Genomic DNA, 12,262 nt, shown 5'->3' with positions numbered 1-12,262 from the left:
AACAACATAATTCTTTTTGTTGCTGTTATTCCTGACCTTTGGTTCACTTATGCAGAGCAATCCTGTGAGCGCTTGCTCAAAAGAAAATCCTACTATTTTCAAGGAGGCTTGCAGAGTAATCCTAAATTAGAGAGGGACCAACGGGGCACACTGGATCTCTCCGGCCAGGGCGAGAGGTGTATAGAGGGCGGAGGAGTGGGGTATTAGTCATCAGGTGTGTGTTTCTTTTTAACCCCCCCCCCCCAGTTTCAATTGGAGGGAAATTAATGGCCTCTCAGGGGAACAAGGGGGCTGTGGATCCCCCAGATTCAAGGCCTGGCATGCCACCCACATGCTCTGTTTTGGGGACTCCTGCTTACAGAAGTATTCCTAGGCCAATGGAACTTTCCACTAGTGTACTGTGGGACAGATGTGGTACCCCACTGATGGAGCCCCTCTCTGCTGGTGGTGGGGCACTCCCCCCGCATCCTGACCCACCCCCCAGAGGGCCATCCAAGGGGCAGTTAGAATTATGTTCCTCCTCCGAGTAAGTATGTTGACAAGCTTTCCCTGGAGTGTAACTTTTTCTGGATTTATATGGTATTTTTTTATTTTTTAAAGTTTTAAATATACCTTTGTATATTATGGTTTTAATTGTGAACTACCCAGAGAGCCTTGGCTGTTGGGCAGTATAAATATGTAATAAATAAATAATTTTTTGGCCCCAAACTCCTCTCTTTTTTACATCTGTGAATAAAAATAGGAATCTGAGTATGGGTGCCTGGGTAGTGTTGGGTATAATCAGAGCTGAATTCAGGGGTGGGGGCAGAGCACATAGGGAGGGAGAAGAGTATTAGCCCATTTTATTTTTATGGTTTGTTTTTTATTCTTGCCCATCTCTTTAAAGTATGAATTGTAAAGGCAGTTTACAAAGATTCTTGGTAAATCCATGAAACAAAGAGCCTTGAATAAGCCATCCTGAGAATTTGATTGAAGGGTGGAGTATAAATCCCTATAATGAATCAATATAATTATCTGAATGACAGAGCCAAAGAGAGGTCATCTTGTGTATGGGGGAGTGAGCAATGATTGCATCACGTCAACAAGGGAAAGCTTCTGGCAATCAAAATGGGGTGTGGGGCCTCAGGTCTAGCTCCAACTCTGCCCTACTGGTCATAAATTTGTTTCAGGATTAACAACCCATGGCATATGGCCAACATCGAACCTATGAACATTTCTGTCACTTGGGATGCACTGCCAGCAAGCAATCCAATGTGTGTGGCTGTGGGCAGTGGAGAAGAGAAAGTTCCAGAGGGCTCGATACAGCCCACATATCACTGCATTTCCCAATTCTGATTTCACTGGTTCAGGCCTGTCTTGCGGCATGGTAGCTCCCGGCTGGCAGCTCACTGTGTGGCAATATCGCTTCACATCAGCAAAGCCACGTCCCAACGGAGGGGATTTGTTGGCAGGCTACAAAAAGGTCACACCAGCACACATGGAACTGCTTCGTCCAAGCATGGAGCTCCGTGATAGATTCTGTTGTTTGCTGCAACAGGAATGATATGAAGCCAGCCAACAGAGGAGGGTTGGAGCCAAAACTTCATTCCCCCGGCCCGCTACCTCGGGTGGATGTGATTTGCTCCCGGCCTCGCGCCTGGCCTGTTTCCTTCAACCAGCGTTTTTGCTGCCAAAATATCTTTGGCTTGGCCAAGTGTGAATAGTACTAGGTAGCCAGACGTCGCATTAGGCAATGCAAAACAGGAATTGGGAAGGGGGAGTGAGTAGGGGGGAAATGAAGGGCTTGTGTAGTTATCCAAAGAGATGACCAAGAAGCTGAAGAGCGCCAATGCAAATTTCACCTCTTTCTTTCCTGCTGTGGACAAATTTCCCATCTCTTTTGGCTCCCATCCAGGATAAACAAAGTTTGACCTTGAAAACCTACCTAAATTTGATTCAAGAAAGTGGAGCTGGTGGTGCAGCTCGAGGGAAGTGGTGGAAAAATGCAAGCCGACTGCCAAGTCACGGGCACGCTCTGTCAATATTTAATCCAAGGAGAAATGCCTGTCATTGTGAGGTGTGGCCAAAGGGGTGTCTGGAGTACAGTGTATTGTGAACTCGGAGATGCATTGCCACCCTCTTTGGAGAGCCAAATTGGTAAATTCCGTCTCCTGCCTTCCAACTAGGTTGCTTGTTTTGGGTACCTGTAGAAAGCAGGTTTATTAACGCTAAGGAAATGGAGGAGATTGGTTAAGCAATTCACGAAGCTTGTGTAAAGAGAAAATGTGGCTTTCCTTGGATATAAATGAAGCTAGGGCTCACTTACAATATGTGGAAGTATTAATAATAATAATGAGTCCACCCTGTAGTTGTGCCAAAAAATAAATAAATTCTTTGCCAGTAAGGGATGCTTCAGACACAACATTCTTCTCAGTATAGAGAAAAAGATATATATCTATTTCAAGTATTTTTATACCCTCTTTACCCAAAATGGCTCTCAGAGCAGCACACAATTATATTAGTAAGATAGTCCCTGCCCTTATAATTCGACAGGACAAACAAGAGAAAAGCAAAAGGCAGGGAAAAGAAAAGAAAAAAAAGCAAACTTAAGTACCATTTCTTAAAGTTACGCAAGTTATCACAGCCAGCTGAGATGGAACCATTTCTGGAATGGCGCCTGGTTAAATGACAGGTGGAGAGAACCAAAGGCAGCTGGTCAGAGGCGATGGAATAGCCCTACTTCTCTTCTTTCCCTCTGCTCTGCAGACTGGTAGATATCACTTATAGGTTTAAGTTGAAGCTTAGCTACCGGAAGTTCCTGAGATGAATCTAGCCTTCTGGGAGAGGCTGTCTGTCCACCCTCAATTGCCACCCTAGAGCAAAAGGAGTGATAAGTACATTGTGGGCCTGTTCAAACAACACACTATCCCTTTAGCAGCAAATGATTTGTGAGAGTGTTTCAACTCTTCGAATCTTTCCAATGCTCAGCAGTTTCTAGACGCGAAGGGACCCATGTTAAATGGCTGGTTGAGGAAAGTATGGAGCTTACCTGTTCTGAAAAGTTAACATACCACCGTAGGGTCTTGTCCAGGCAACTGAGATATGATCCTTTTGAAACAATATGGTCCCCTTTTGTAAACTATGTTAAAGATTCCATTGACTGAATTAAACCTCTACATATCTAATTTCTCCTTCACCGTTGCTACTATCCAATGAGGTTGAAACTAGATCAGGTAAGATCGATATATAAAATAGATAAGATAATGCTTCACTGTCAAAACCTTTTAGTATTTTTAATGACTGTAATCATGCTTTGTAGAAATAACTGAATATATTTTTATCTTGTAATAAAATATTTTTTAAAAAATAAAGAGAGTGTTTCAACCATCGTTATGTAGCCACCATGGTTAGGAATGGTTCGCACGACCCGCTAAGTCATGGTTCTCATGATATGCTAAGCCATAATGTTTAGCTCAAAATGCTGAACTACCATGGCTTAACGTGTCGTCTGAACAGGGTCATAGTCGTAAGCCGCCCTGAGTGGTGTGTAAGCACTGGAAAGGCCTGCTAAGTCATGATTCACATGACATGCTTAGCTGTAATGTTTAGCTCAAAATGAACCACTATAGCTTAGTGTGTTGTCTGAACAGGGCATGTATCTTGCGAGAGCAGAACTTGCAGGCGGCTGCTTTAGGTGGTGGGGATTGAAACACTGCCCCACTACCAGATATTCTTCTTTCATTTTTTGAAATTGCCTTATGATCAGAGGGGTGCGTGAATGAACTTTGCCATAACTTTCCTTTGCTTTGAGAGCCCACTGTAGATCTCTGACATTCAATCCTGGTAGTGTAATAAACTCTTACCCCACATAGCATTGATCTTGGTGTAAGACAACCATCCTCAAACTGGTGCCTTCCAGAAGTGTTGGACAACAACTCCCAGATTCTGGTTGGGCAATTCTGGGAGTTGCTGTCCAACACAACTGGAGGGCACCAGGTTGTGGAAGGCTTGTGTAAGAGAATCTTTGGCCGTGTTCAGACGAAACGCTAAGCCATGGTGGTTAACCATTTTGAGCTAAATATTATGTCTTAGCGTGCCATGTGAACCATGATTTAGCAAGTCATATGAACTAGGGTGACCATATGAAAAGGAGGACATGGCTCCTGTATCTTTAACAGTTGTAGAGAAAAGGGATTTTCAACAGGTGTCATTTGTATGCATACAGCATCTGGTGAAATTCCCTCTTCATCACAACAGTTAAAGCTGCAGGTGCCCTCCTCTCTTTTGAATCTGGTCAAGAGGGCAGGGCTCCTGCAGTTTTAACTGTTATGATGAAGACAACATTTCACCAGGTGCTACATGCATTCAAATGACACTTGCTGAAATTCCCTTTTTTCTACAACTTTTAAAGATACAGGAGCCCTGTCCTCCTTTTCATATGGTCACCCTATGTGAACCATTCCTAACAATAGTGACTGTATAACCATGGTTTAAACATGCTCACTAACCATTTGCTGCAAAAGGGCTAGTGGTCTAACCATGGCTTAGCTAGCGTGTTATCTGAACAAGCCCATTGTATATAAACAGTCTTTGATGAACATAACCGTTGTCCATAATCTGGACCCAACAGAATGGTCTGAGGGGCTGTGCTGTCCGTATACTGTTACTGCGAAGCAGGCCTCGGCCTGGTCATTGCCAAGTTGGGAGCTGGCCGCCTCCTCTTTCCAAAAAAAGAGAGCAAGATACAAATAAATCAAGGGAAGCGTGGGAATGTGACTCTAATCCCTTCCTGGACGCCTCTCGTTGACGCCTCTGTTCTGGCTCTTTCAGAGAATTAAGTTTCCAAGCACCACATTTTTAAAAGAAATAAAAATGAAATGTTTTTAGCAGCTGGCTAGTGACAGGTGGCTCAGCCAGGACTCATCTGGACAGGAAGAAACTGGGGAGGGGAAACTGTGTGTTGAGGCCTTGCTTGACGTAAGGGGAGGCAGGTGGAGTGAACCGGGTGGCCCAGGTTCCTGGCTGACTGAGGAAGTAGGCCGGGCAGGAAGGGTGACCACTGCCACCGTCGCTCATTCCTGTCAGGTGTTTCGCAGTCATGGCAGGATTTCCTGGGAGGGTTACAGTGGGCTTCCTGTCTTAGCAATGGGGGAGGGCGGAAGGGAGAAACATTTTTTGACTCTGAAATGACTCCACAGGAGTCAGATTTCTCCTTCTTTCCTCCTCCTCTAGTCCCTAGTCTACTCTGTGTGTGTGTGTGTGTAAAACTCTCACTAGTAAAGCCAGCAGGACAGATCTAATGTCTTTGACCCAGAAAGATCTCTGAAAGTCACTCTAGAAGTAGATGGCCTGGTCAAATTCCAGTTTTTCATGAGAAGGGAAAACTGGCCCTATGTGAATTGCTCCAGACCGCCTGAAGGGCTGGCCCCCCAGACCTTTTGCAAATAGACACCTCCCCTTCCACATACAAAGCAGATCAGGCAGGCCTTTGAATCTGACCAGCTAAGGGACAGTGATCCCTACCACACCTGAGGTCTGCAGGCTAGCTTAGTGGATGCCGAACCGGCCGGTTGGAAAATACAAAGCGCTGTGCCCCATTGCTGCTCCCAGACCCCCAGCAACTGTCAATTGAGGTGTCCATCTCACTATGCCTAATGGCAGGGCAGGCCCTGTAAAATGAAGCCCGCAACCGGGGACGTGATTCCCAGCTGTAACCGACCTCGCTGTCGTGCAATTTCAGAACACCGAACATGGCTCCGGTTGTACTGTCTTCTAGTAAAATTCAATCACTTGTTAAAGACTTTTATTAAAATTCCATTACAATGGAGAGGAGGAAGAGGACCAGGTAAACTGACTTGGATTCCTTGCAAGAGTGGGGAGGGAAGGCAGGATACAAATGTAATAATAATATAAAGTATTCAACAAAAGAAGGCAGTAGTGTAAATGATCCAATACATACAGAGTGCCCAAGGCCATTCGCGTTTTTTCAGTCTACAAGCAGACCTGCTGTTTCATTTGGAGGTGTTTACCCCATAATAATCTTTGAAGATGTTGACCATACAATCATTTACGGTTTTCAGCCGACTCGTCGTGGCGTTTGTTCCGATGATGCTCCGCGGAGACCTGTCCATAAATAAAATTTACAACGCTGACAAGAATTAGAAAATAATAAATATGATAAAAACTAGAAAATAATAAATATAACCTCCCATTATAAATATATGTCTAGGTTCCATGCTGATGCCATAGCCAGCACTATATTGTGTCAAAAAAATTGTGTTTAAATTGTGCCAAAAAACTGTGATTGTGTTCTATGTACATTATACATTGAAAAAATTATTATAAAAAAGAATTGTTGTATTAGGAGTACTCTTCACACACAGTTTATTAGGCAACTGATTTACCACAGATGACCGTGCAAGTGTTATGCATCAGTTTATTTTATATTTTATGATGGTGCTATATAAATAAATAAATAATTGTTACTGTCCATCGCTGTAGGTGTGTTATATAGTTGTGTGCCTTGGGCACTCTATATGTATTGGATAATAATATAAAGATCAGACACAGCCAGCACGGCAAATCGCCATCAGGATGATGGGAGTTGTTTTTCGAAAAACCTGGCAGGCACTAGGTTGGGGAAGGCAAATCTTATGGGAGGGGGCATAGCTCAGTGTGGTAGAGGACATGCTTTGCATGCAGAAAGTCCCAGGTTCGATCTCCGGCTTCTCCAGGTAAAGGAAATCCTGCCTGTAACACTAGGGTGACCATATGAAAAGGAGGACAGGGCTCCTGTATCTTTAACAGTTGAATTGAAAAAGAAATTTCAGCACGTGTCATGGGGAACCTGGCTTAATCATGTGGCTTAAGACCCTTATTTGTATTCTCCAAAGTGGCCTGCTTTTGCAGCTGGCTTTTTGCAACAGTCTCTGTGTTATGTGGTCTCAATTCTAGAGGTTGACAAATGGCTTGATCACACCTCTGGGGTATCTTCCGTGGTTTCTCCGACTTGGATTGCACAGGATACCCAGATGGCCTGGTTAAATTCCTGTTTTTCATGAGAACGGAAAACTGCCCCCGTGTGAATTGCTCGGCAATGGAGGAACGGCAGGATTTCAATGTGCCCAACAGCTGTTGAGTCGATTGGGTCTTGCTTTTAATCAGCCACATTTTCCACGCTATCTGAATTTTAAGAAAGGAGCTAGTCTATTTAGGGGTTTGCGTTGTCCATCTGAAGTGTAGAACAGGAAATGGGAGATCATATCCTTTTTAAAAAGGAAAGAATGAGAGACAAACACACGAAACAAAAACCTACCCGGATGAGGCTTCAAGGTCTTTTGAATGTACAATAGCAGCAGGGCCCAAACATCTAGAGCTCTTTCAGTGCTCAGACTCAGGGCTGCACAAGAGAGCTCCCATCCCAGAAAGCTTCCATAAGGCCAACCCCATCCATGCATTCCTTTTGCAGGCCCAAGGCTGTCTTTGTAGAGGTTTTTTTAAAACACACACACACACACAAAACCACAACAAAACGGTTCCCTAAAGACTAGACCTAACAAAAGCAAGAGACCTGACTCAAATCAACACATTTCCTTTTTCCATGGGAAAATTGATTGAATGACATCAAACCCAAGGACGGTTTTGGCATCAGTTTCTAGTTTGCTTTAGGTGACCTTGCAGAGTTTTTGAGACAAAGGAAAGGATGGAAGCATTTCAAACATTGCCATATTATGTCACACAACTTCTTTTTTCGGGGCCAATTTTTCAGAATCGGGTCCCCTTTGAACCCTTGTAAATTGGGAGCAAGGCTGGAGTGATCCTTGCATATGACATGGGGGTGTGGAGAGCTGATCCCTTCCCACATACATAGTTTCCCCATTCCCCAAAGTTGCATTTTTTTTCTCCTGTGGGCTGCCTACGTGGTGGCGGGTTGCCGTCGCAATAAGCAAAACCCCGCGCTTTTGCTGCTTTGGGGTGTCAGTGGCTAATCCTGACACAGCAGCAAAGCACGGGGTATCTGGCAGCTGGGCCCGCCCCTTGCCCTGGTGGGTGGTGACCACTCAGGGGGCTCCATCCATCTGGCCACACCTCCGCCGGAACTCCAGAGTGAGGATAGACTGCAGATACACCGTGCGCACCTTGCTCCAGAGAAAAAAGTTGGGGTAATTTCCCAACTTTTTTCTCCGCAGCTTCGCTGGAAAGGTGACTGCTGCATCGTATAATTGACGCAGCGCCACTGTGAACCCACCCCCGGGGTTTTTCTCTACGTATGGGCCGCCCCCTGGTTGGTGGCCACGAGTAACCTCTACCAGAAGAAAAATAACTAGAGATCCACTACTGCACCACACCTTTACGAAAGGTGAGTTGTACCAGTAGCACTACCTCAAATTACTATTTAAACTTTTGGGCTGTTAAAAAAAATTGAAAGAAAGAAGATAGAAACTAGGGCACTGAGAGCAGAAGAGAGAAAGGAGGAGAAAAAGTAAGAGAGAGGCTCAGGTAGGGTGAAGAGGGACAGACACTTGCAGAGCAGGTGGGGTTGCTTTGCTACGGCCAGTGTCAGCTGACAATGGGGAACTGCCCACCATGTTTGATTTCCCATAGTGCCCTAGAGCATTAGGCATTCAACAGGATGCAAGTTTGCTTATCAATCCCATCCAGTCATGGATGGGACTGATTGGCCAACAACTGTGACATCAAAAAGACCCTGCATGCCCATTGTTGGAGCAGTTTTGCTACTTTTAAAATCTCTCCCTTCCCTACCTAAAGAGACAGATCAGAACAGATGTGCTTCAGTTTTTACGGGAAGGACAGTTAAGCCTGCCTAAAACATACAGGGAGGGGCAAAATGGAAGGCAAACCTAACCTGACTTTTCATTTAAGCTGCAAAGCAGGGAAGAAGCAGATCTCCTGCTGTGGGTGACATTTCTCTTCTAAACGCTGCATCTGTCTTTCACCCAAAGACGGTCACGCAGCAAAATGTTGAAAGGGGTCCCATCTTGCAAGATGGGGCTAAAACTGGGCCTAGAAAGGTTGAGAGCGACAGATGGTAGGTTTACTTCTCTGAGGCTGCAGTCCCATACATGCTTACCTGAGGTAAAGCGGCTTCCAGATTAGGCTCTTGTTGGGCAATCGCCCTGCCTCAAGCACGAAGAATTTTATGGGGGTCCAGAAGAAACCTTCTGTGGGTATGCCTCCTGTGTTTTCCCACCACCTTTTTTGGACGTACTTTTTCTCTTTCCACAAAATTTCCGCAGAGGTGTGGAAGGCGGGATAGCCACATGATGTCTCATGGTTGGGAGTGCTCCGAGCGGTCTATCTCGAAGAACCTGCTCTCCCATTGAGCTCAGTGGGACTTACTTCTGGATATCGCAGTCTTCCCCAACTGGGCCCCCTCTAGAGAGCTTGGACTGCAATGCCCATCATCCCCAGCCTGGCTGGGGATGATAGGAGTTGCAGTCCAAGCCCTCCAGAGGGGCTTCGGTTGGGGAAGTCTGGTGTCTAGAATGACATTGTGAGCGTCTGCGTGTGGACGAGATCTTTGAGTGGAATCCTGGAGCCTTCCTGGGATTCCTCCCACCTCCGTGATACTCTCTAGGAAAGGTGGAGCAACAGGAGATGGAACCGAAGCTGGGTTTGTTACGCTTCCCTTTCAGTTTTGTGCGGGCAAAAGATGATACTGTTTCTGGGCGGAGGCCTCTAGTTGCGTAACAAAGGGCTCTGCTTTGCTCCTGCCTTCTTGAAATAATGCTGCCATTTGAGACACGGCATGTGGTAGTGAAGTCTTATGAAGAGGATTAAGCAAAGTACTGGCATGATGTAAGGCCCTGAGGGAAAGTCTTAGTGACTGCCATGGGGCAATGGAGAGAGCGAGAGAGAGAGGAGACATTGGCTTCAGCACGTGGATAAAAGAAATATCTAGATTTAAATGGTGCAAGTCGAAATATGAGTTGTTTGGGGAGGGGAATTGCTGAAATGCACCATTCTTTCCATGCCCCCGTCCCAGGACTGTTCACAAAAAAAGGACCCAGATTCAGTCCTCAGGTGGGGCTGGGAACCAGGCCTGTCTCAAATCCTACAGTGAACTCTGGACTGAGCTAGAAATGCTAAGTCATGGTGTTAGATCAATGTTCTTTTCACCCAAGGACGAGATCCAAACAGCCCTTAAGCACGACTCCACCATTCCAGCGACAGAGGGTTCAAAAGCGCTTTATTGATTAGTAATCAAGGCCTGGTCTCTTCAAAGGGAGCAATCAGACAAAAGACATAGGGAATATGGTACAGTATTTGAGCTTTCAAGGGGCAGGGCCCAGTAGCAGCATTAACCAATCAGAACATAACACTGAGGCATAGCTAATTATGCTAAACAGTCCTGTGAACAATACCTTTGGCCTGACAGTAAGTAACAAAAGTTAACCTTGACACAACAGCACTTGGAATAAAGCTGGAGCCAGGATTCTTGTTAATATTAGATAAGAAGGATACAAGGATGCACACAAGGAGACATTCTCATACAGGGCATCATGACATTTTGCTTGGTGTGCAATGGAGATTTTACAGTTTCCTGTTAAAAATGGAGGTGGTTATGCTAAGTCATGGTGCTCATGATATGCTAAGCCATAACGCTTAGCTCAAAATGCTTAACTGCCATGGCATAGCGTGTTGTCTGAACAGGGCCATAGTTGGAAGCCACCCTGAGTGCCGTGTGAGCACTGGAAGGGCAGAATACAAAGCCTAAAAAAGGTGGCTCCCCACATTCCTAGATGGGGCAGGCATGTACAACAAGGCTCCCCAACCTTTTGGGTCAGTGGGCACACTGGGAATTCTGAGAGTGTGTCCCAGGCGCTCTCCCAAAATGGCTGCAATCAGGGGCATTCATAAAATGATTGCTGTGGTGAGCACAGCCGGCAACAAAACATCAATTTCCCAGAAGGAAAACTGGTGAGAGTGTAGGGAAAGCAACTTTGCTAGGAACTTAAGTACAAGGCAGATGTGAGGTCTGGGTTCCAAAACACAAAACCACTCTTTAGAACCCGAATAAAGGGGGCAGCCCTTTGCTTTGCAGCATGCCCAGTTAATTTATTTATTTTTAATGTTAAGAAATAGAATAAAAACTAGTAGAGCCAAGGACCTTAGCAAGAGCCAAGAGAAATGTCCACAGGCATGTTGGAGATCCTAGATGTAGCAAAGCTGGACAATTTTCCAGTAGTCCTTCATGTGTTCTGAGCTCTGCCCATATTTCGGCCTTGGAGCCAAGATCTTCCTCAGCCTTTGACGCCATCTTTGGCCGGATCTACACTATTGCTTTAAAGCACTAACAGTTTTATAGCGCTTTAAAGCAGTTAAAGCGCTTTATAACTGTTATAAAGCACTTTAAAGCAGTAGTGTAGATCCGGCCTTTCTTCCCATCTGCCTGTCTGGTCTGGTCTGGCTTGGGGAAGACAGGAAGGGAAGGGCCATGGAGTTGTGTTGCGTGAGAACTGTGTTCATGTTTTTATCGCCTTTAAATGTTTTTTTTATCTATTTTATTGCTGTCAGCTGCCTTGGGAGGGCTTCTGCCCTAGAAGGCATCCAAGAGATACTTTAAATAAATAAGAATGTTCTGCACCCAATTAACATACTTAACTAGGCCTGATTATTGCCTGTTGTGGTTGATAAATTTGGTCGCCCCCATTTCATTGCTGCCTTTCCTCACTGATCAATTGGGGTTGTGTATCCTTTGGACTATGTAGTGAAACTCCTTCTTTTTTCCCTATTCTTTTTCTCCCACATAAAGTGACCCTGATACAGGGGGACATTGTTGACCTGGAGGATGTCAAGGCAGCCGTGAAAGGAGCCCACGTGGTCATCCACACTGCCAGCGTGGTGGACGTTTGGGGTAGAATCCCGCCCGAGAAAATCAAAGCGGTCAACGTGCATGGTAAGCGCTGTTGGGCACCCAAAGGCCATCTAGTCGAGCTCCTTGTCCCCGCACTCCAAACCAAATTGTCCTGCCTATTCTGGAGCCATGGAATGTGATGCCATGAAAAGGATAGAGGCACCGTGGCAGGAATATGCTTCATCCAGGCAGAAGACCCTCCTACTAACAGTACCCCTGCCCTGATTCTCAGTTTTTTGGCCATCATCCAGTCCATTTCCACACCCAGGCACTGATTCAGAGCGGCTACTGCCTCATCTGGGTTTGGTGAAAAGTGGGGAGGAAGGGAGGGGGGGGGGTCATCTACACCAAGCAGGATATTCCACTATGAAAGTGGTATATAAAAGGCAGGAACCACACGACTGT

General features: G+C 45.5%; 1 protein-coding gene across 2 annotated transcripts in view; it reads left to right on the top strand.

Annotated features, from left to right (window-relative positions):
• Positions 1 to 12,262, top strand: part of HSD3B7 (hydroxy-delta-5-steroid dehydrogenase, 3 beta- and steroid delta-isomerase 7) — a 59,119-nt gene that overhangs the window by 31,071 nt on the left and 15,786 nt on the right. For both annotated transcript variants that reach the window (XM_063137730.1, XM_063137729.1), the window contains exon 3: positions 11,756 to 11,899. In XM_063137730.1, the coding sequence (XP_062993800.1) occupies positions 11,756 to 11,899 (144 nt within the window). The remainder of the gene's footprint in view (positions 1 to 11,755; positions 11,900 to 12,262) is intronic.

Source organism: Elgaria multicarinata, chromosome 11 (genome assembly GCF_023053635.1).
Source record: "Elgaria multicarinata webbii isolate HBS135686 ecotype San Diego chromosome 11, rElgMul1.1.pri, whole genome shotgun sequence".
In the NCBI taxonomy this organism is placed as follows: Eukaryota; Metazoa; Chordata; class Lepidosauria; order Squamata; family Anguidae; genus Elgaria; species Elgaria multicarinata.
The sequence above is the reverse complement of the archived record's forward strand: the minus strand, read 5'-3'. Positions and strand labels throughout refer to the sequence as shown.